Source organism: Acomys russatus, chromosome 5 (assembly GCF_903995435.1).
Source record: "Acomys russatus chromosome 5, mAcoRus1.1, whole genome shotgun sequence".
Taxonomy (NCBI): Eukaryota; Metazoa; Chordata; class Mammalia; order Rodentia; family Muridae; genus Acomys; species Acomys russatus.
This window is the reverse complement of record NC_067141.1, coordinates 65,388,085-65,410,546: the sequence shown is the minus strand read 5'-3', so window position 1 is coordinate 65,410,546 and position 22,462 is coordinate 65,388,085. Positions and strand designations below refer to the sequence as shown.

Here is a 22,462-nt window from a genome sequence, read left to right as displayed (position 1 = left end):
GGGCAAGCCTGAGGTTAGCACTGGCAGCAAGGCGGTGGCTCAGCCGCCCCTCTCACCAGGTGCTGGGCAGCTCAGCTCTGCTCCTCCCAGGACCCACCCCCCAGATGACTCCTCCATCACCAAGGCAGCCCTTCCTGCAGTTCCCAAAGCTGCCTTGGGAACTGCCTTTCCCTTGGCAAGCACTTTCACAAGAACTGTGAAGGAGACAAACACTGGCCAAGAGGGTCACAGCATTTCAAGATCGGAAAGAAACTCAACCTGTTTAATTTACCTCTTTCCTTTTCAAAAGGAGGAAATATCCAAGGCCAAACAAAGAGCATGCCTGTGGCAGGCCAGCTTGTGATGTGTGTGCTTCTGACCACATTCTAGGCCTGCCTTCCAAGGAAGGCAACCCCGCATCTCATCCAGGCACCGATGATGGGTGCAGAGGTGACATGGGGGTGGCCCCTGGGGCCTAAACAAGAGTAGAACACAGGAAACAACAGCAGCCATGTTTGTCGAGTGCTTCCTCTGTGCCAAGCTCTCCATTAAACACACAGGTTCACTCACTGGGTCCTCACAGCAAGCATGGAAACTCTATAGCCCTTGTGTAAATAAAGTGAGTAGAGATAATTGTCAGGGTTACAGTGGGAGTTTATTTTGGGGGTGCTGGGGCTGAAACACAGAGCTTCTCGCATGCTAGGCAAATGCTTTACCACCGAGCTCCACCCTGAACCCCACTGAGTGAGTTAGGTGGCAGAGCCAGGATGTGAGGCTTATCTGATAACAGGTCCTCCTATCCCTATGCTACAGTGCTGCCCTGTGGGGCTGAGGCCTGGGCTGCTGGGAGCCAGCGTTCTGGAGGATCCCAGTCTCAATGGGACTGGCAAAACTACTGATGAATAGCCATGGGAGGTGGGGGGGGGGTGGTAAAGAAGAATCACAGAACACACAGGGCTAGAGAGTCTCAAGCTGGAGGGAAAAATAAATTGTTGAAAGTCAGCTAAAGTCACCTTGGTAACTGCCACAACACTCACCCAAGAAAGAGGACATCAAAACCAATTGCAAACAGCTTTAAAGAAGCGGCAAAGAGCTTAATCATCCCAAGAATTAATGTGACAAGTGCCCACATTTACACCTCCCACCAACCTTCAATCATTTGAGAAAACATACTTTAATCTTTTAAGAAAAAAAAAAATCTCAAAATGCTAGATGTGCATTCCTGGAGCCTGGCACTTCCGGCATGCTGCCTCAGTGGAAAGGCGGCTGCTTCTCACAGGCGGGAGCCCAGCTTTTTGCTGATTTGTTTTTTCTGGACATCGATGCAGAAGCATGAATTATTTGTGTGGGCTGGGTGAGGTATTAAATCTGCAGCCGACACAGGTTTGCAATGTTTTGCATGGTTGTCAGCTTAATCTTAGTCATAAAAAAATAAGTAGTGTGCTCGGCAGCGTGGCCTAATTTTTCAGCTGGGCTTTCTCCCTGAGTTCGTCACAGAGGAGAAGGCAGAGCTATTGGGGGTGGGGGCTGGGGAGGAGACGGGCTTCTGGGGAGGCACAACCCACAGTCACTCGGGAGGCCTAGGGGACATGGGACCAGAGGCATGCTTTAAGAGGCAGAGTAACAAACATCAAGGGTTCACATCCTAAGTGACCTTGGCAAATGACTTTTTCTTTTCTTTCTTTCCTTTTCTTCTTCTTCTTCTTTTTTCAAGACAGGGTTTCTCTGTGTAGCCTTGGCTGTCCTAGACTGCCACTGTAGACCAGGCTGGCCTTGAACTCACAGGGATCCACCTGCCTCTGTCTCCAGAGCGCTGGGATTAAAGGCATGCACCACCACTGCCCGGTGACTTTTTTCTTTTTTGAGACAAGGTCTTGCCATGTCGCCTAAGCTGCTCTTTTTTTCTTTTTAATTTTATTACATTTATTTATTTAGTGTGCGTGCGTGCACAGATGTGCCAGTGTGCATAGAGGTCAGAAGACAGCTTCCGGGGCTAGTTCTCTCCTACCACGGGGAGCCCCGGGATCAGACTCAGGCCATCGGGCTTTGTGGCAACTGCCTTTATCTGCTGAAGCATGGCAGCACCCCACCCCTCGAATTCCCAGGTTGGTCTTGAAAACACATTGCTCTCCTCCTGACTCAGCCTCTGGAGCGCCAGGATTCCAGGTGTGCCATCATGTGCTTTACAGAACTTAACCTTTTCTCTAAGCTTCAATACCTCCTAGGGCCACCATTCTCTTTAAATGAGGCATCTAACAGTGCATGGGGTGCTGCAGGTGCTTTTTGGCTCCAGCAAGAATGTCTGCCGTTATCCAGGGCCCAGGATTCAACTGCCTCTGGCCAGGTCAGTTCCCTGCTGAGCAAAGGTCTTGAAAGGGAGACCAGGAGTAAATGCTTTTAGGTCTGGTGCACTGGGTGGCCAGATTAAAGGCAAAGAAAATCCCTCAAGGCTTTTGCTTCACTGAGGCATGTGGTGGTTCAGCCATCTTGAAAGCTGCCTGTAATTCCCAACCCACTGGCCTCTAGGCAGCCCAGTAGCTGAATCCATCTCTTCCTGGCAGCCATTTGCATCCCTGAGGCTGCGTTCACATCCTATCAACAGCCTCTTTTTCTTGGCTACATGGCCCCAACTTTCAACTACATTCTTGACAAGTTTCTGAAATCCTCCATCCGTTCAAGTCACCCTCCCTTGGAGTCACTTGAGCTCGTCAAAGCTACAGTGTCATGTCCGGAAGTGACGTGGCAAGTGTGGAAATAAAGACAGTATGTGGTCTAACCAGTGCAGATCTCAGAGGCTTTGTCATCACTCTTGTCTGGGGCAGTTTATTTCTATTAAAGCTGTCATCAAATTGTCTTTCTTTGTAACTTCATCAATACTACCAATTCCCTGTCAACGAAATGTTGCTCAGGTTTTCTCCCACAGGCTACCCTCTCCTCTCCTGTCCAGTGTGCACTGTGGGTTGTCTGAAGCTAAGAACAGAAATCTACATCAGCTGGCTAGAGGTTCAGGTAGTTTGGATGATTCTGAACTGGACTTCGCATCCGTCATCTCAGCATTCCTTCCAGACTTTGCATACAGACATGACCAATCGACTTGCTATCGCTATTCTCAGTCCAGTCAGTGATTAAATCGAGATCAGACCTGGGCTGGGCAGAGGGACTGACAACACTGCTTTTTGGGTATATTCATCCAACCAGTTGTAAACAAATCCACCTTTCCCATCACCTTCCTATATGTTCTCTGGACATCTCCATCTTGCCTGTAAAGGTTTCAGAGCATACCCAAGATGTCTGGCTGACTCCTGCCTCGGCAAGGCCATAGCATGTCTTTCCTTTTAACAGACAGGTAAGCACTTATTAGCCTGACTCTCGTCTCTTGGGGTTGTTTCTCCTACAGCATTCAAAGCTCCTTCATGAATAATCCAGCCCAGAATTTTCCTGAGAGAGATACCAAGATCATTGGTCCTGGACGTGCAAGATACTCAACTTTTTTTTTTTTTTTTTAAGTTTTTTGAGACAGGGTTTCTCTGTGTAACTGTGGCTGTCCTGGACTCACTTTGTAGACCAGGCTGGCCTCAAACTCACAGCGATCCGCCTGCCTCTGCCTCCCGAGTGCTGCGATTAAAGGTGTGAGCCACCATTGCCCGGCCACATCCTCAACATTTACACGCTGCTAGTCTGTTGGCACCCGTTGTCCTCCATTCCCTAGATAACCATGACTCGCACCTGCCAATTCTTCTGCTGTTCTGGGACACAATCTATGTGGCCTAAGAGATGTGCAAACATGGCTTCTGCTGTGTGCGGCTCTTCTCGGGTGGAGAACCATTTGTTTTGAGATGAAACAATACAACTGCAGTGCGTTTTGCTTCCTGTCACTGCTCAATGTTACCCTGTCCAAACATAAGGCCTAGGTCATCTTCTTCTTGCTCCAAACAAATAAAGTCCTTTATGCTGGTCATAATTTGTCTTTCAAGATTCAGTTCGTGGAATTTTAGCTCTGCTTTTAATTTTGGCTTGTTCTTTCTTAAAACTTTATTTACTTAATGTATATGGATACTTTGTCTACATTACATCTACACACCAGAAAACTGCCTCAGACAGGTGTGAGTCGCCAGGTGGGTGCTGGGAATTGAACTCAGGACCTTAACCACTGAGCCATCTCTCCAGCCTCATCTTTCTTTCTTATTTTTGGTTGAGACAGGGTCTTTCTGTGTAGCCTTGGCTGTCCTGGATTCACTCTGTAGACCAGGCTGTTCTTGAACTCAGAGAGATCCACCTGCCTCTGCCTCCTGGGTGTTGGGATTAGAGGCGTGCGCCACCGCACTTAGATTCTTTCTCTTCTTTCAATTAAAAAAAAAAAACTTACATTGTGTGTTTAATTTTCTACGTACCTACCTACACTAGTATCTGGAGATATTATGCTATCTTTGGGCTTTGAAGGGAACTAGTCACAATAATACTGATGCCACCTATTATTTATATTTTTTATTTTTTTGTTTTTTTGAGACAGGGTTTCTCTGTGTAGCCTTGGCTGTTCTGGACTCACTTTGTAGACCAGGCTGGCCTCGAACTCAGAGATCTGCTTGCCTCTGCCTCTCAAGTGCTGGGATTAAAGGCGTGTGTCACCACTGCTTGGCTCTACTACTTATTTTTATTTTATTTTAATTTTTTTGGGGTTTTTTGGTTGTTGTTTTGTTTTGCTTTTGTTTTTTCGAGATAGGGTTTCTCTGTGTAGCCTTGGCTATCCTAGAATGGCTTTGTAGACCAGGCTGGCCTCAAACTCACAGTGATCTGCCTGCTTCTGCCTCCCAAGTGCTGGGATTAAAGGCATGCGCCACCACAACTGGCACTTTTTATTTTTTTATTTTTTGAGACAGGGTATCTCTATGCAGTCTTGGCTGTCCTAGACTTTATTTGTAGACCAGGCTAGTCTCAGACTGAGAGATCTGCCTGCCTTTGCCTCCTAAGTGCTGGGATTAAAGGTGTGTAGAGCCTGGCTCTACTGCTTAATTTTAAAAATGATTACTGTAGACATAGGGGAGGGGAGAAGTGGGGAAGTGGGAGGGAGGGAAGAATGGGAGGAAACAGGGGAAGGGCTAACAATCGAGATGTAATATGAATAAAATAATAAAATGAAAAAAAAAATGATTACTGTGTGGTGTGGGTGAGCGGTGCACGTGTGGAGGTTAGATGATGCCGCTATGGAGTCAGTTCTCTCCTTCCACCTTTACCTGAGTTCTGTTGCACGGCCAGCACTTTTACTCACTGAGCCATCTCTCTGAGCCAGAGACGCCTTTTACTGAGTGCAGACAATGGCACCTCATCTTGTGCCAAGCTCTTCACTTATGGCACTTCCTTTAGTTTTCATAACAACCCTACTAGTAGGAGTTACTTCCCTCACCTTGAAGATGAAGAAACGGAAACCTAGAGACTTAGGTGACAAGCCCCAAGTCATGAAATGTGCAGATAAACGCTGATGCAAAATTTCAGCTCTTCTTGATACCAGGAAGTCTCCTACCTCAGGGATGGGGAAATGGCTCAGTTGGTAAAGCACTGTGCTCACTCAGTTCAGAGCCCCAGGCACCCATGTGAAAGCTGGGCATAGAGAAGTAGAGAGGTGGCCTGGTGGTTAGAGCACTTACTGCTCCTACAGAGGGTTTGGATTCCCAGCACCCCCGTGGTGGCTCACAAAAGCCTGTAACTCCAGTTCCAGGGATTGGATGCTCTTCTGCATTCATGTGGGACACAATCATGCGGGCTTACACACATACACATTTAAATCAATCTTTAAAAGCTGGCATAAGCAGCAGGTGTCTGCAACTCTAGCACTGGGCAGCATGCTAAAGACAGATGGAGCCCTGGAGCTTTATAGCTAGGCTAGTCAGTCTGTAAACTCAGGGTTCAGAGGGAGATCCTGTCTCAAGAAATAAGATGGGGAGGGATAGAGGACAAACACCCAGTATCTACCTCTAGCCTCCACAGGCATATACAAACATGTGCACACTCTCTCATGCACACATACATACTCTTCCATACACCATCTCCTACACCGCCTCCAACTTTATTAAACGTAGTCCAGTTATGTAGGCAAGGTTGGCCTGGAACTACCTGTGCAGTCTAGGCTAGCCTCAGGTTTGCAATCTTCCTGGCCTCTATCTCTCAAGCACTGGAATTACAGACCTGTGCCATCTTCCCTGAGCTCTTAAGAGAACTGCCTTCCTGGAAATACAAGACTGCCTCTCAAATTTGTATTTTAAGAGATGCTTCTGGAAAAATAGATACAGCAGGGCTAGATTTAATGTGCTGCCTCTTGGATCAGTGGTTCACAGAATGCTGGCATTTTGGACTGAGGACTACAGACGAAAAATGAACTGGTTTCATTTTGTGTAAGACAGCATTTTCCCAACCTCTGTCAAGAATTCCCTTTCCGATGAACACCAAAATCCCCTGAGGCTGTGAGGATGGCCTCTAGGGACCAGTGGCCAGGTGCCACTCTGACAGGGCTCTGGGTTCCCCCCGCCCCAGCTCTGCCCTGCCCAGCTGCATCCTTCTCAGGCCATGCCAGACCTAGCTCATCACACTTGCTGATGGTTAGGGGTCGAGCCACATTGAGTCCCTCACTCCTAACCGATACTGTTGAGGGGCTATGAGAGGGTTCCCCACCATTCACCACCATACTCATCAGACTCCAAGAAAGCTAAACTTCCCCCAGGGCTTGCCTTTGAGGCTACTGTGTTTTTACCTGGAATGTGTCATAAGTCTTCCCAAGGGCAGGTAAGCTGTGACAGCTCACAACAGTCTACAGTCTTTCTTCTTTCCTTGCTTTTTTTTTTTTTTTTCTGAGATGGGACTATCACCACTGTAGCCCCGCATGGCCTTGAACTCAAATCACCTTGGGTAACCTCTCCTGGCTTCCTGCTGAATTTACAGGTATGTGCCAGCAGGCTGTTTTTTCCTCTAAAGCGTAGGGCCAAATGGTCCTACAAGGCTCACTACCACAGTTCGTAGTAGCACTCCAGAGTCTTCTCTTCTCATCTGTCATCTGTTAGCTCGTTCTTCTATGTCTTCCAGTTTCAGTGTGTGTGCTGCCAAAACAAATGGGGCGGGTTCTTCTGATATGTTCCTTGACTCTGTAACCTATATTGGCCCTAAACCCACACCAGTCTTCCTGTCTCACCCTCCCAGTGCTAGGATCACAGCAATTAAAAAAAAGGGGGGGGGGGCTGGAGAGATGGCTCAACGGTTAAAAGCACTGTCTGCTCCTCCAGAGGTCCTGAGTTCAATTCCCAGCAACCACATGGTGGCTCACAACCATCTATAATGTGATCTGACGCCCTCTTCTGGCCTGCAGGTGTCCATGCAGGCAGAGCACTGTATACATAATAAATAATAAATCTTTTTTAAAAAGTTTATTTATTTTTAGTTTTTTGAGACAGGGTTTCTCTGTGTAGCCCTGCTGTCCTGGACTCACTTTGTAGACCAGGCTGGCTTTGAACTCACAGCGATCCGCCAGCCTCTGCCTCCTGAGTGCCGGGATTAAAGGCGTGTGCCACCACCACCCGACTAAACAGGTTACTTTTATTTGAGCATGCACACATATATACACATGTGCACACAGGTCATGAGACACTGTGGACATCAGAAGACAACCCTCCAATGTTGGCCCCTCCTTCCACCATGTGAGCCTCAGAGACCGGAGTCAGGCCACCTTAACCTTTGAGACTGGGTCTTTTGAACCTGGAGCTCAGACTTGGCTACACTAGAGGGCCAGTGAGCTCCAGGGAGCTGCCTGCAGCAGGAGTTACTGACATGTACTATGCCTGGCTTTTCATACGGGTGCTAGGATCTGAATGCAGGTCTTTGGATTCACTCAGTAAGTACTGACTGATCCATCGCCCTATCCCAATACTTTTAAAATTATATCTGTTTATTTATTGTATGTGTGTGTGTGCTTGTTGCATGTATCCATGTATGGAGGTCAGAGGACAACTTGCAGAAGTCAGTTCTCTCCTTCTACCATGTAGGTCCTGGGACTGAATTCATGTGTCAGGCTTGGGATTAAGCAGTTTTACTTGCTAAGCCATTTCACAGGTCACACATGCGCACACGTGCACACACACACACACATACACATTTAGAAGTGGGGAGACAGGGTCTCACATGTAGTCCTGACTGTCCTGGAGCTTGCTATGAAGACCAAGCTGACCAACTCACAGAGATCACCTTCCTCATGTGCTATATGGGTTCCTGGAGGTGTGTGTGTTTTTTCCCTTTCTCTTTTTCTTTTTCTTTTTTTTAGACATGGTTTCATTGTGCAATCCTGGCTGTCCTGAAACTTGCTCAGTAGACTAGGCCGGCCTCAAACTCAGAGTTCTGCCTGCCTCTGCCTCCAGAGTTGTGAAACTAAAGGTGTGTACCACAATGGCCTAGCAAAAAAATTTGACATTAAAAATGTATGTGATAAGGGTTTGCCTGAATGCATGTCTGTGGGGCATTTGCGTGCAGTATCCGTGGAGGGCAGAAGGAGGCATCAGATCCCCCTGGGCTAGAGTTACAAGTCAATTGTGAGCCACCATGTGTGTGTGTGGGGGGAACAGGGGAGGGGCGCTAGGAATTGAACCTGGGTCCTCTGGAAGAGTAGCCAGTGCTCTTAACCACAGAGCCAGCATTTCTTATTTAGGTTTTATGTATGGGCTCCCCACTATGGAAGCTGAACTCTGAGCTTTCTTTTATCCACTCTCTTCTTTGAAAAGTAATCCCCTGGCATCTTTGTGTGACCACAGTAAATAATCCCATGATTGATTACATCAATCTCACTGCCAGACCATGAAGTACACCTGAGGAAGGGGGCCATTCCTTCAGCCAATCAGAAGCAGGAGGGCAGGGCTGAGGGAGAGCAGCTTCCTGCAGGGTAGAAAAGAGGCAAGAAGACAGAGAAGGCTCCCTCTCACTCGGTTCTGTTTTTTCTTTGGACATAGCTGTGTGTGACTACTTTTGACACTCGAGAAGAGCAGGGCACACACATGCTAGTCAGGTGGTGCACCCCAAGCTCAGTTGCTTTACTCTTCATAACAGCTCTTAACTTTGGGCCCCCGGCTCTAACCTCCTTCCTTCCTTTTTCTTTGTTTGGCTTTTCAAGATGCAGGGGGGGGGGGGGGGGGCGGTTCTCGGGGTAGCCCTGGCTGTCCTGGAACTATCTCCGCAGACCAGGCTGGCTTGGACTGTGGCATCCACCTGCCTCCTCCTTCATGTTGCTTGCCTTCTGTCCTTGCTGCTCATCTGCCATCTTCAACCATGTGTGATCTTGGTCCTGACTCCTGTTGCCTCCTCATGGTGGAGTCTGAGCTAGTTAGGTTAGGTTTGTTTTGTTCTGTTTCTGTCAATTTGACACAAGCTGGAGTTACCTGAGAAGAGGCTGGAATCTCAGCATAGACAGTCAGACTGGCCTGTAGGCACGTCTGGGGGACATTTTCTTGATTAATGATTGACGTGGTATGAGAGGGGCCAGTCCACTGTCTCTCCCACACAGAAGGTTCTGGGCTGTGTAAGAAAGCAGACTGAGCAAGCCATGGTGGAGAGCAAGCCAATGAGCAGCATCCGCCACGGCCTGCTTCAGTTCCTCCCACCAGGCTCCAGCCTTGAGCTCCTGCCGACACTTCCCTCAGGGATGGGCTATGACATGGAAGTTAAGATAAAATAAACCATCCCTCCCCCCCCCCCCCAGGTCCTTTTGGTTGTGGTCTCCCCCCTCCCCCCTTTGTAGACCAGGTTGGCTTTGAACTCACAGCCTCTGCCTCTCGAGTGCTGGGATTAAAGATATGCACCACTGCTGCTGGCATTGGTTGTGGTCACAATCAGAACAACAGAAAATGAACTAAGACAGAGCCCTCCTCACGCCTCGCCTGCCTTCCTCACTCACAGTGAGGGATATGAGAGCAGATTTCACTTGTTTGCTTAGCATGTTTACCCCAGCAAAAATGGTCCCCACTCACCTGTACCTTCATGGGGTTCCAACCAAAGGAAAATGCCAGCTTCTTTCAGATGGTCAGTTTTTATCTTTTTTCACCTTTTCTGTTTTAATTTTTAATTTATTTTTCTTTTGAAAAATTTTAATTCATTAAATTACACCTGCCACATTCATTCATTCATTCATTCATTCATGTGTGCAGGTATGTCTGTGAACCATGAGCATGCTTGGTACCAGCAGAGACCAGAAGGGAGCTTCAGATCCCCTAGAATTAAAGTTCCAGAGGGTTGTGAGCCACCACGTGGGGCTGGAAAACAAACCTAGAGTCTCTGAAGAGTAACACATGCTATTAACTGTTGAGCCATTTCTATAGCCCTCTTATAATTGTGTGTGTGTGTGTGTGTGTGTGTGTGTGTGTGTGTGTGTGTGTGTGTACTATGTATGTATATGCCTACATGTTTGGAAGTCAGAGGACAAGTTGTAGGAGTCAGTTCTCTCCCTCCACCATGTGGATCTCAGGGATCCAACTCAGGTCATCAAGCTCAGTGGCAAATGCCTTTACCTGCTGAACCTTATCATCATCATCATCATCATCATCATCATCAGCATCATCAGCATCAGCATCATCAGCATCAGCATCATCTAGTGGGTTTATTTTTGTTTTTCAGAACAGTATTTCTCTGTGTAGCTCTGGCTGTCCTGGATCTCAGAGCTCTGCCTGCGTAGGATCACAGGTGTGTGCCACCACTTCTTGGCTCTTTATTGTTTTTTTGAGACAGGGTCTCTCTATGTAGCCCTGTGTCCTGGAACTCACTATGTATACTAGGCTAGCATTGAACTCACACAGATCCACATGCCCCTGCCTCCTGAGTGCTGAGATTAAAGGCATATGCCACTATCCGGCTTTTTTTTTTTTTTTAATGAAGCAGGGTCTCGCTGTATATACAGATAGCCCAGTCTAGAAGTTTAGACTCTCCTGGCTCAATATCTCATCTGCTGGGATTCCAGGTGTGTGTCACCAAGTCCAGCCATCTCCATTTGCAGGTGGGCACAGTGAGTGGGCAGCACGGAGGGCCACACCCCGACCGCTGCTTACTCCTAGTGCCTTGATTCTACACAGACTGATTAACTGATATTGACACAGTGTCTATATAGCCCTGGCTGCCCTGAGCTCCCTATGTAAACCAGGCTTTCTTAAACTTGCAGCAATCCTCCTGCCTCTGCTCCCCAAGTGCTAGGATTCTAGGTGTATACTTCCATGTCCTGGCTTCTCTCTATATTTATGACACCAAGGCAGCAGAGCTGCAGCGTGCTCAGGGGGGAGGGGGAACAGCAGCCCACAAGCCTGACACATAATAACTGCCACTCAGCCCAAGAACTCACTCTCAATCCCAGGGTTGTGCATGTGGTGAGAGCCAAGGGCTACTATACAGGATAGTGATTATGCCCTGGCAACTCAGAAATGGACCTAATTCTTCCATTCATTCAGTCTTTATCACCTGTCCATATAACATTCTATATTACACTTCTCACTGTATAAGGTGGCTTTTCACATACCCTGGCACACCTTTTCATTCTAGTGTCAAGATAAGACTCCTGACTTCCAGTCTGGGCTGGTTTATGGTGCATGCTCTAGTCGTCCTACCTTCCTGGCAGAACCTAATCTATATTTCTCTCCACTCGGGATTCTCCAAATTCACCTAAACAGCTCCAGCTATTTTCTACCCATGGCAACAGAGCTGGGAAGAAGAACCAAGCAGCCAAGATTCCTGTTGGCCACAACCCCTCATCCTGTGACAGTCATGACGTCTGCACTAGCCACATGACTTAAGGCCTTCTCCTTGGGGACACCTGGAAGCAGGACATGGGGTTTGGTGACAAATCAAAACTGAAGTACAATTGGCTGGCGGAGCCAAGCCCCACCTCTGGTTCTGGCGTTTTGCCTGGGAGACGATCCCTATTGCTTTCTGATTGCTGACAGAAGCTCTGGACCTTCCAGGGAAAGAGCCACTTGTAGGCCCTCCCTTCAGGGCAGGATTGGGAAAGGTGTGAGGTGGAGGGAAGCGCGGGGCTGTGTATCACTGTCAAGCTGACAGACTCTGATAGGCTGAGATCAACACCACAAGACCACACAGTACTGTTGTTAAGTGCCACCAAGCAAAGATGAAAGGTAATATTTTAGGCAGGCACAACCCACAAATGGAACTCGAGGATAAAAGGGCAAAGGCAGGCGGGACAACAGCACTAAGCTTCGGAGGCTTTTTTTTTTTTTTTTTTTTTCCGAGACCCGAGACAAGGTTTCTCTGTGTTAGCCTTGGCTGTCCTGGACTCACTTTTGTAGACCAGGCTTGCCTCGAACTCACAGCGATCCACCTGCCTCTGCCTCCCGAGTGCTGGGATTAAAGGCGTGCGCCACCACTGCCCGGCTCAGAGGTTTCTTTAACCATCCGTCACTGGCTATGAGTGCCAGGGACTCCATCCCAGTCTGGCCCCACTGGCTTGTGATCTTAGGTGAGCCCACTCTAGCCCAAGCCCCTGGCTTTCCTCTCTCTGAGACATTGAGTCATTTCCTTCCCTCAGCTCTCACCTTTGAACCTTCCTTTTCCTTCCCTGCAGAAGTGACTCACTGTTGAAGTGTTGGATGACACTGAGGAGCAAGGATGGATGATAAAAATATTCCTGATTGTGCAACTTGAGGGAGGCGTGCAGCACCTAGACTCAAAGCACCATCAAGCAAGCCTGAATGATGGCCACGGCTTTGTCTCTTTGGAGAGATGGAGCCAAGACCAGCGTCAAAACATAAGCTGGCCTACGTCAGCTCTGCTGGACCTGTTTTCCTTGCCCTGTCAAGTGTTTTCTAAGGAAGGCAGTACGGATGTTCAGCATGACAATCTGGTTCATGGCAAGGGAGCCAAAGACAGACCCTGCTCCAGGAGGCAGTGAGAGGGCAGGCCCTGGCCTTCCCACTGTCAGCTCAGGAGGGCCTGGTGGAGGCCTGAGAGCAGGGTTATTTTTTTCTGGGCTTGCTTTCCAGTGTAAACGACTGGACTTTGCCAGTACTGGAACTGTGAGTGAAGCCACCGTGACAGAGTGGCTCCAGGCTGTCTACTGCCCTAACACACAACCCTGACAGTGGGGTCATCCAAATCTGTCCCATGTGCAAAGTGGCAACACAGCAACCGGCTTCCTTCCTAGGTGGAAACAGCACCTTCCTTCACCCACGTCCACTGGCAGGACAGATGAAATCAGATAGTTTCTTTTAACTGTGCTTAATGGGCCCCTAGGCTGAGCAAAACAAAAACGTTTTCTCTAAAGAATAACCCCCTGGCCAGGTCACAAACCCACTCAAGATGGGAGTGAGAGGCAGCAAAGTCACCCCACCTAAGGGCCACACAAATGGGAGCAGAGACCTGCACAGAGGCGAAGAGAACAACAGGTGAGTGTGGCTCTTACCTGCAACCCAGCTACTCGGGAGGCTGAGGAAGAGGCACAGCCCTGAGTTGAAGCTACCCTGGGCTACTGGCTACCTGTGAATTCCAGGCCAGCCTGGGCTAAAGAGTGAGACCCCCATCTTAAACAGGAATAAATATGAATAAATAAGTAGAAATAGATAAAAAGAAAGGGAAGAAGAAAGGAAGGGAAGAGAGATAGCGAGAGAGTGAGAGGAGTGTGTGTGTGTGGGCGTGTGTGTGTGCGCGCGTGTGTTTTGGAAATTTTAGAGATGGAATATTATAACAGCATAATTCATGCTATGAAACCATCATTCTTCAGAAAATTAAGGGGGAAGCATCTTCTTAAACTTCTGGTGCTATTCTATATGAATAAGGGGCCTGGCTGAGAAGTGATGCTAAGCTTGCTTTTGAGAGGCCCTTTGACTCTCCAAGAGCCTTCTCTCTCTAACACACTTGTGTACACACATGATGCCTGCTCCTCTTTGGGAAGAGGCAAGACTCAGAGTTGCTTATGGAACTCTCCTCCTCAGTGAGTCACTGGCTATGTGAGGAGAGGGCACTGGAAGCGCAGCTTATAGACACGGACCTTCCCATGCGTGCACACACCTGACCACACATGCCTGTGTCACCATCACCATGGACAGGCTGGGGAGCTAAGCTGGCCTCTGACTAACCAGGGAACCTCAGGCAGAGAAGGTGTCCAGTGACCCTGGAGCACCACAAAAGTTGGCAGGCAGAGCTCTAGGCCCGGCTGTCCTCATGTGCCACAAAGGGCAGCTTCCCAAACTCACCCAAGCAGGCAGTGGGAAGGGAGGCGCCAGCACGCCGAAGGAGGCTTTTCTCAACCGATCATCTTGGGAAAAGGCAGATACAAATTTCATGGCTGGAATGCAAGGGTTGTTGTGAAATGCTGAAGACGCCCCAAAGAGGGCCCAGGACTCTCCTTCCAGGAAGGCAGTGGGGGGAGGGCTGGCAAAGGCTGGTGGGAGAACAGGTTACCCGGAGGGGCTGCCTTTCTGGGAAGCAGGAAATAGGGCTCCAGAAAGAAAGAAATCCCCTGGCCCTGAGGTGGGAGATGAGCCAGAAAGAAGAGAGAGGCTTAGGCTTGTTTCTGAGGAAGAAAACAAGGCCTGTGTCAAAAAGTAATTCTGCCATAAACGAGCCAGTCATGACAAAGCTCTTTCTTTCTAGAGCACCGAGGTTAATGAGAGGTCCTTACGGCTAACTAAGCCTGGTAATCTGCTAGTGTGGACCTAGCCTGTCCTTGGTGTCATGTGAGAGCTTGTCCCTATTCCTGCCACAACCAGTTCGTTGCCTGAGTTCCCCAGTAAGATCAGTATTATCTCAAGAGATGTGGCCTGCATGGTCCTCACAGGTCCCTGAGCACAGGGCAAGAAAGACCACACTTGATAAGCTTGCTCTAAGCTACTCATCGGCTCCCTAGGTTTCAACTTCTGTAAAAGGAAAACATAAGATTGTCTACTTCACACAGCGGCTACGAGGATAAGGCACATTAATACTGGAATGAACTGCCAGCTGCTACGGATGTATGAAATTAGCAAGTGTCCAATTCCCCAAGTAGGCCAGGACCCAGTTGCTGATGCCCAGCCTGGTCAGCTGTTCTAAACCAATCCATCTCTGTAACCTCCTAGATCATATCCAGACCCACAAAGACCCATGCATCAGAATGGCCAGCCTGAAGTCCTGACCAAGGCAGAACTGGACAGGCAGACAAAATAGAGCCCATGCTGTGATGGCAACTTCCCAGAGGGAGAAGGGCAAACACTGGTGCCAGCACATTTGGGACTGGCTTTCTCTGTCACGATCTTTATGGTGCGTCTGAAACGAGGTCAGGTCCCAGAGTGGGCAGCACAGATATTACAATGTGCTTGCTAATCTCGGCTGAGCTGGCGTTGTTGAGCCTGAGACGACAGACAGCTGGGCTCTGGGAGACTAGGCATGCTGGGGGTGGGCTTAGCCAGGAAGCGAGGAGGGTGAACTACTGCTTGCTAACAAGCTGGTAACCGGGACCAAGAGCCTCAGAGAAGTTCTGACCCTTCCACATGTCAGACTTCAGCGCCTCGGGGACCTGATTGGGCATGGAGCTGCAGGGCGGGCAGATGAGTCCAGAGGGCTAGCACCTCTGATCCTTCTTACCCGCCTCTGTGTACCAGCCAAGGAGGGCAAAGAGTTGGGGCAAAGAGACCAAGCCTCTGCCAAGTGTCCTGCCTGCTGCCGTACTGCTGAGTTGTGTCTACAGGAACAGAGAGCCCAGTCTGTGCCCCTCGCGGTGTCTAGGGGCACATCAGTCAGACATATAAACAAGTCAGGAAATGAGATATCAGGCATGTCTCAGGACAGAGAGGGAACAAGGGCCGTCTCCTCAAGAGCTCTGTCAGAAGTCTTGGCCTTCGTTGAGAGGTGGGAGGGATATCTGGAAGGTGACTGTCTCTGAATTTGTGGCAAACCACTCAAGGCTACAAGCCCACTAGTAGCTCTGGACTGCCAGCAGTGCCAAGGAAGCCCAGGGCAAGAAGCCATACTCAGGGCTTAGGGAGGAGTACAGGCCTGGGTCAGGGTCCAGACTGCAGGTGGAAAGCTTCGAGATGCTCCATGACGCAGCTCAGCTATCTGCAATGGCCTGAGCAAAACCCAGGTGGCTTAAGAAAGCTTGGCTTGCCAGGCCGTGGTGGCGCATACCTTTAATCCCAGCACTTGGGAGGCAGAGGCAGGCCGATCTCTTTGAGTTTGAGGCCAGCCTGGTCTACAAAGGGAGTTCAGGACAGCCGAGGCTATCATAGAGAAACCCTGTCTCAAAAAACAAAAACAAACAAACAAACAAAGTTTGGCTTGCAGCTAAAGTGGCACTGAAAGCCTCTCTGTGCTGTTAGCGAGCTCAGTTCTTCTAGCTTCTGGAAGGCAGGTACACCAGGTCAGGCATACTGGATAGAAGTGAGCCCAGAGTAACCCTCTCAACACCATCACTGGCTCCCAGGAAGCGTCCTCAGTGCAGCCAGGCCTCCCCTCCTCAATGCCTTCAGCAGCTTCCCGTGCTAGTTGCACTTCTAGGGCAGGTTCCTGGCCCTCTGCCTCCACCACAGGCTGACTACCACAGAAGATGCCATCGCTCCTGTCATGTGCCACACCACTGCTCTTTCCCAGGATCCTGAATCGGCAGCTGGAGCCTGACTCCAAAGCTGTGGTCATTCCCAACAGACTGTGTGTACAGTCAGACTGCGTACACTATGAACAGGTCACTGTTACATTCGTGTTCCCCAAATGGAAGGCCCTGTGCATCAAAGATGGCCCCCAGGGCTTATTCGCCACAGTAAGAACTTTTAGAAGGCAGACGAATCACCCTAGTCTTACTGGATTGGCCCAGCTCCTTTTTCACCCAAGACCCACCAACTTCCTCCCGGGCAGGCAAGGTTCTTGCTTTGAGCTGCCAGCACCTAGGCATCCCCTGCCTGGTGAAAAGAAGGGGCTCCCAGCTCCAGCCTTGCTCACCACTTGCCTCCTAACAAAGGAAGAGGTGGGCAGGAAGGAGACCTGACCTCTGGGCTAGGCTGGTTTCTCCCGAGGACTACAGGACCCTTAGACAGGCAGCAGAGCCTGCAGAGGACTTTGCTTCCCTTCTCTGGGCCCCAGGAAAGGCAGGCAGGAAGAAGGGCCTCTGCAGCAGGCATGCAGTACAGGGCTGGCCAGACAAGGAGGTCCCTGGGGTTGCTGCTATCAGCCAGAGCCCAGGCTCCAGGAAGGAAGGAAGGGCAACTCTGACCCAGAGTGAGATAAGGAGGGGACTGGCTTAGCACAATGGGCTCCCACAAGACTGAGAGGCCCCCAGTCAGATCTTGCCCCGACCTGGACTCTACCCTGTTCACACAGCCCATGTAAATATTTACTGCTGCTTATATTCATGGTCTGCAAAGTCCCCTTTGTGGTCTTTTCCTACAATCCACAGGTTTATATACCCTGGACCAGGGCTGCCCTTAAACCCAGAGACCGTGGGTCCATCCAACAAGAATCATGTGCACTGTTCTTTCTCATGCAGTCCTCAGGGACAATCCTCTTGTCCCTTGGAACACAGACACTTACGGGGGCCGGTCATGGGTGAGGCCATTTTGTCGCTGAGGGTTAATTGGTGGAAGGACAGGTTTGCTGTTGATCTCAAGTCCTCTCCTCAGGGTCTCCCGGATCTGCTCTGTGTCTGCAATGAGATTACAAAGTTCCTGATGGCCCTTTGGGCTCCCAGCAGCATTTCCCCCAGCTTCTTCTAGAGCCTAGTACAGCAGTATGCTGTTGAAAGGCTGGGCAAGGTGGTGCACACCAGGAATCCTAGCACTAGGGGGCTGTAACAGGAGTTTGACAAGTTTGAGAGCAGCTTGGGTGGGCCACACACAAATAAAGGAAGAAAGGAGGAAAGAGGTGGTAGGCTGGCAGTGTTAGTGGGGCTGGCATGACCACCAACTTTGCTGTGTGACCTGTTATTGTACAATGAATTATCTTTACAATTAAAACCAAAACAGTGCTGGGCATGGTGGTGCATGTTTCCCAGTGCTGGGAGTTTGAGGCAGGAAATTAGAGGCCAGCATATGCTGCAGAGAGGGGGGAGGGAGAGCATGTCTGAAAAATAAACAATAAATAAGATAGCAATGATGTCCACAGCTGTGGACACACTGGCAAACTCTCTAAGCTACTCTTTTGCCAATAGCAACCAGATGTGAGCCCCTCTGACCCCTGCAGGAAAGAAAAGGGCTCAGATCCTTGCACTAGGAATTTAAGTTGTCTTTTTGGGTTTTTTGAGACAGGGTTTCTCTGTGTGACCTTGGCTGTCCTGGACTCACTTTGTAGACCAGGCTGGCCTTGAACTCACAGAGATCTGCCTGTCTCTGCCTCCCGGGTGCTGGGATTGAAGGTGTGCGCACTCCTGGCTTTTCAGAAACCTTTTCACACATACGGCACGGAATGTGGACAATCTGTGCTGAACTTCTACCCCAGCACCAAAAAATAAAGAAACAAGAAAGCTGTGTCACGGTGCTTCTGGAAACCTAACACCATGGAGGTTGGGGGCAGAAGGATCAGGAATTCAAGGTCATCCCTGGCTGCACAGTAAGTTGGAAGTTAGCCTAGGCTCTATGAGACCCAGTCTCAAAAGCAAAACAAGCCAGGTATTTTATTCAGGCCCGAAGGCATCTTAATCTTCGATAAATGAAAAGGCAGAAGAACTGAGACAGGAGGGAGGCAGGACACTTCAAACATACACGTATGCAAATGGCTGGTTTTCCTTTGGCCTTAGCCAGGGACAGCCTTAGCCAAAACAAAACAAACAAACAAAAAAACCCCACAAGTACTTCTGTAGCCAAGACCAGCATGGGGAGTGTCCAACAGGGTGGCCACACCCTCCTTCTCCAGGACCTTACCCAGAGGCAGTGGGAGCAGGGTGCCTGCCACAGGCTCTTGAACTGCAAGGTAGGCCAGTGTGGGGGCTTCACACTCACGTCATTCTCATTAAAATCCCAGGAAGGTCCAAGGAGAGCTCCTCAGGCTTGGCATGACCTTCAGGCCAGAGCTGGTACCCATGCCAGTTCTGTGGGTCATGGGCATTTGCTGTCCTGTCTTTGGGTGGACTGTGTACTTTTTCTATTAACTATTGCAGAGTTCCCACACACAGGAATGAGCTCAGATTCCAAGGAGCAGAGTGTACACATGGTTGCCACTGGTGTGTCTGAAACACACACAGGAAACAGCTACAAACAGGCCAATATTGCTTATATAGTTCACTCACGTTGGAAAAATTCATTTGTTAGAAAATAAACCAGAGCGGGCTGCTGTTTGGTTAGAGACTTGTCCTAGGGAGCCTGGAAGGCGAGCAGGGAAGGCAGGGGAGTCCCAACCTTTGCCAGAGAGCCTCCGGGGCTGTGTGCCCAGGCAGATGCTCCGGCTATCCTCATCGTCCTCCGGAGGCCGGCTTAGGTCATCCCAGGCACACTTGGCACTGACACCACTCAGGTTAGAACCATCTGTCTCGATGCCTTTGTCGACTCTCTCCTGCTTGAAAAGAACCAAAGAGTCAGAGTTCCTTCAGAGAACTGGTGCCCAACGTCACCACCCCAGCCCAGCCACTATCCTTCAGTATTAACCCCTTAGGCACGGAGCATGGACGGCGCTGTAAGATCAGGGTCTCTGTGACCTTGTTCTCTGGCTACACGCACTGTGGCTTCTGCCAGCCACTGGGAGTAGGATTAGGGGAAGGCAGGAGGAGTGAACATGCCATGGACACTTCCTTCCCATCAGCCTACAGCACAAAGGCCTTTGTGCTTCTTTCAGTCCTGATGGACAGTCCTAACCCTCTGGCCCTCAGAGCTGATGGAACAAAGACAAGATCCATTTCTCTCAGGAAAGGCGGAAACCTTCCCTTCTTCCTGCTCTTCCAACAATGACCATACCCCACCCCAACCCTCTACCTACCCCTACAGGAGTTAGGGGGTAAGCCTACCCTGACTTAGGAACCCATACCTGCAGTTCCTCATCATAACAGCTAGAGGGGGCCATCACTCCAGAACAGAAGCGCTCCCTGACCATAGGTGCCAGCTAACTTTGGCAAAGGGCTCTGGATGGGGTTCCTTTCCATCCCCTAGGCTGAAATGGGGGTCTGGGGGGCAGTGGCCACTGCACACTTCTCCCAGGGGCCCTGCCTTTGTGTAGACATTGGCATGCTCAGTCTAAACTGTCTCCAAATGGCCTCAAGGAAGAGTTGTACTCAAAACATCCCTGGATTTTCTGGTGCTGGGCTTTGGATCAAAGGTCGTCTGGAAGATTCTAGCAACCCTGTCCATGAACAGCCATGCGGGCCAAGTATAGCTGCTGTGACTAAACACCTCCAAAGCTGTGCCAGCTGCCCCTCTGCAGGGCTCCCAGACAAGGCCCTGGTCACAGGTGGTCACCCTTCCTTCTTTCTTGTGATGCTGTCAGCAGCCTGGGCAAGGCTGACAGCAGGCAGGCACAGCTCTAGGCTCTCTAGGCATGAGCAGGGAGGGAAGGGCAGAAGTGCTTGGGGGAGGGGGAGAGAGCCTGGAATCTCTTGCCAGTGGCTGCCCTGAGACCTTCTGTGAGGCAACGCTGAGGACATCAGTTCATGGTCCCAGGACTAGCCTGACCACTCATCTTTAATGTAAAAAGGAGGAGTTAAGACCCCATAGGAGTGGTGCTGTGGTAATCTCAGCTACTCAAGAGGCTGAAGGAGGAGGATAATAAATTTAAGGCCTGCTGGGGTACAGAGGAAATTCAAGGCCAGCCTGGGCAACTTAGTAAGAACCTGTCTCAAAAAGTAAAAAGTGAGCTGGGCTGGGGATCAAGAGCAGTGGTAGAGCACTTGGCTCATATGTGTGAGACCCTAGATTCAGCCCCCAGTATCTGAGGGAAAAAGCTCGATTAGGCACACAGCTGGTTAGCAGTAAGCTAAGATCAAAGGAACATGAACCAGCTCTCAAAGGAACTAATGGCAAACAGGCCCCAAAGACACAAACAGTGTTCTCACTTGGCACCTGGAGCCATTGAGAAAGCAAGCCGAATTTTTCCCACTCTGATGAGAAAGAGCATAGGGTGCTACGGTCCTGCTGGCGGGGGTCTCATGGAACCACGGGCTCTCATATGCATAAGGGGGAAGGGTCTGCTTGCCCTACTAACTCAAAGGGCCAAGTCCTTTCTGAGTACTTGGCACTCATGACAGGGACCAAACAAGAAGCCACGGTGCCCCATGCTGTGCCCCAGTGTCGCTGCTGAACAAGGGCTTAATGGTGCCTTCACGGCTTCTGGCCCTTGCGTTAGCAGAAGCTACACAGAAAGCAGGAAGAGATAACAAAAGATTCTGGCGGCAGCATGGGCATTTCAGGGTTAAAGGTAGTCGGGAAGTGGAGGAGCCTCATCTGTAAAATAAGAGGATGTGTGCTCAAGAACTTACAGGTCTGCAAGCCTGTCGCTGCCACGGCCTTACAGGAACATGCTAAGTTCAGAGATGCCGCAACCTGCCTCTGGTGGCGAGGTGAGCAGGAGGAGCCACACAAGGCAGGCATACGGTCTGCTGCTTCTGCCGCTGCACAGCATGCAGGAAATGCAGCAGTGCTCTGGGCCAGCCCCCAAAATACAGCTGTGTGCCAAGTGAACATCTCTTTTAAAGCCCTAAGATGACACTGACACTGTCCAGGCAGCCACAGACTTGTTGGGTCTAAAGACTCCTTCACACAGCAGGGAGCGCCAACCTACCTGGACAGGGCTGGGAAGTGAATCAGGAAAAATGACAGGATCATCCGGCCAATTGGCATAGGCTGGGCTGTGGGGTCAGCATAGCCTGTGCTGCTGTCTGATACAGGGAGGGCGGCTCCCTGAAGATATGTGTTAAGGAGGGGAGAAGGGACAGGAAGGCAGGGCAGAACAATACTCCCTGCGAATACCTTTCTTTGTTGTTCGTGATCTAATTTTATTTATTTATTAAGATTTATTTATTATGTATACAGTGCGCATTAGATCACATTACAGATGGTTGTGAGCTTTCATGTGGATGCTGGGGATTGAACTCAGGACCCTGGAAGAGTAGACAGTGCTCTTATCCACTGAGCTATCTCTCCAGCCCTTGTGATCTAATTTTAAGTTGATATATAATTTACATACAATAAAATCCATTTTTAAAATGCACATATATGAGTGTCAGGCTTGCGGTTCTGGGCTGAGATCTCTATTTTTTTTTTTATAAGGGGTGCAGAATTCAGGGGACAGGTTCTAAACCATGTTCTATCTCTACTGGCTCACACACAAAGGCCCTCCATTTTTTCAGGATGAAAGCCAATGTTATTTGGAAGAGTGTGCTAGCAAGGTTCTCCTCACTCAGGACATACTTGCAGGTGTGGATCGATCTCAAAGATGGTTTCTCCCCTCCGCATGTCAGTTATCAGCCAGGGACCGCCAGCACTGTGGACAAGGAGAGATGGTGGTAACTGAGGGTCTAGACTGATTGTCAGTCAACAGCCTTTCTTGTTTGCTGTTCTAGGCCCAGAACATAAAGGCCAGT

At 49.7% G+C, this 22,462-nt stretch overlaps 1 protein-coding gene across 2 annotated transcripts in view; it reads right to left on the bottom strand.

Annotated features, from left to right (window-relative positions):
• Window positions 1-22,462, bottom strand: part of Sufu (SUFU negative regulator of hedgehog signaling) — a 100,131-nt gene that overhangs the window by 15,627 nt on the left and 62,042 nt on the right. The window contains exons 6-8 of one of the 2 annotated variants that reach the window (XM_051146706.1): window positions 22,290-22,362; window positions 19,293-19,449; window positions 17,494-17,605 (exon numbers count right to left, since the gene is read on the bottom strand). In XM_051146706.1, coding sequence (XP_051002663.1) covers window positions 17,494-17,605; window positions 19,293-19,449; window positions 22,290-22,362 — 342 coding nt within the window. The remainder of the gene's footprint in view (window positions 1-17,493; window positions 17,606-19,292; window positions 19,450-22,289; window positions 22,363-22,462) is intronic. The other variant, XM_051146707.1, reaches the window with a different exon arrangement.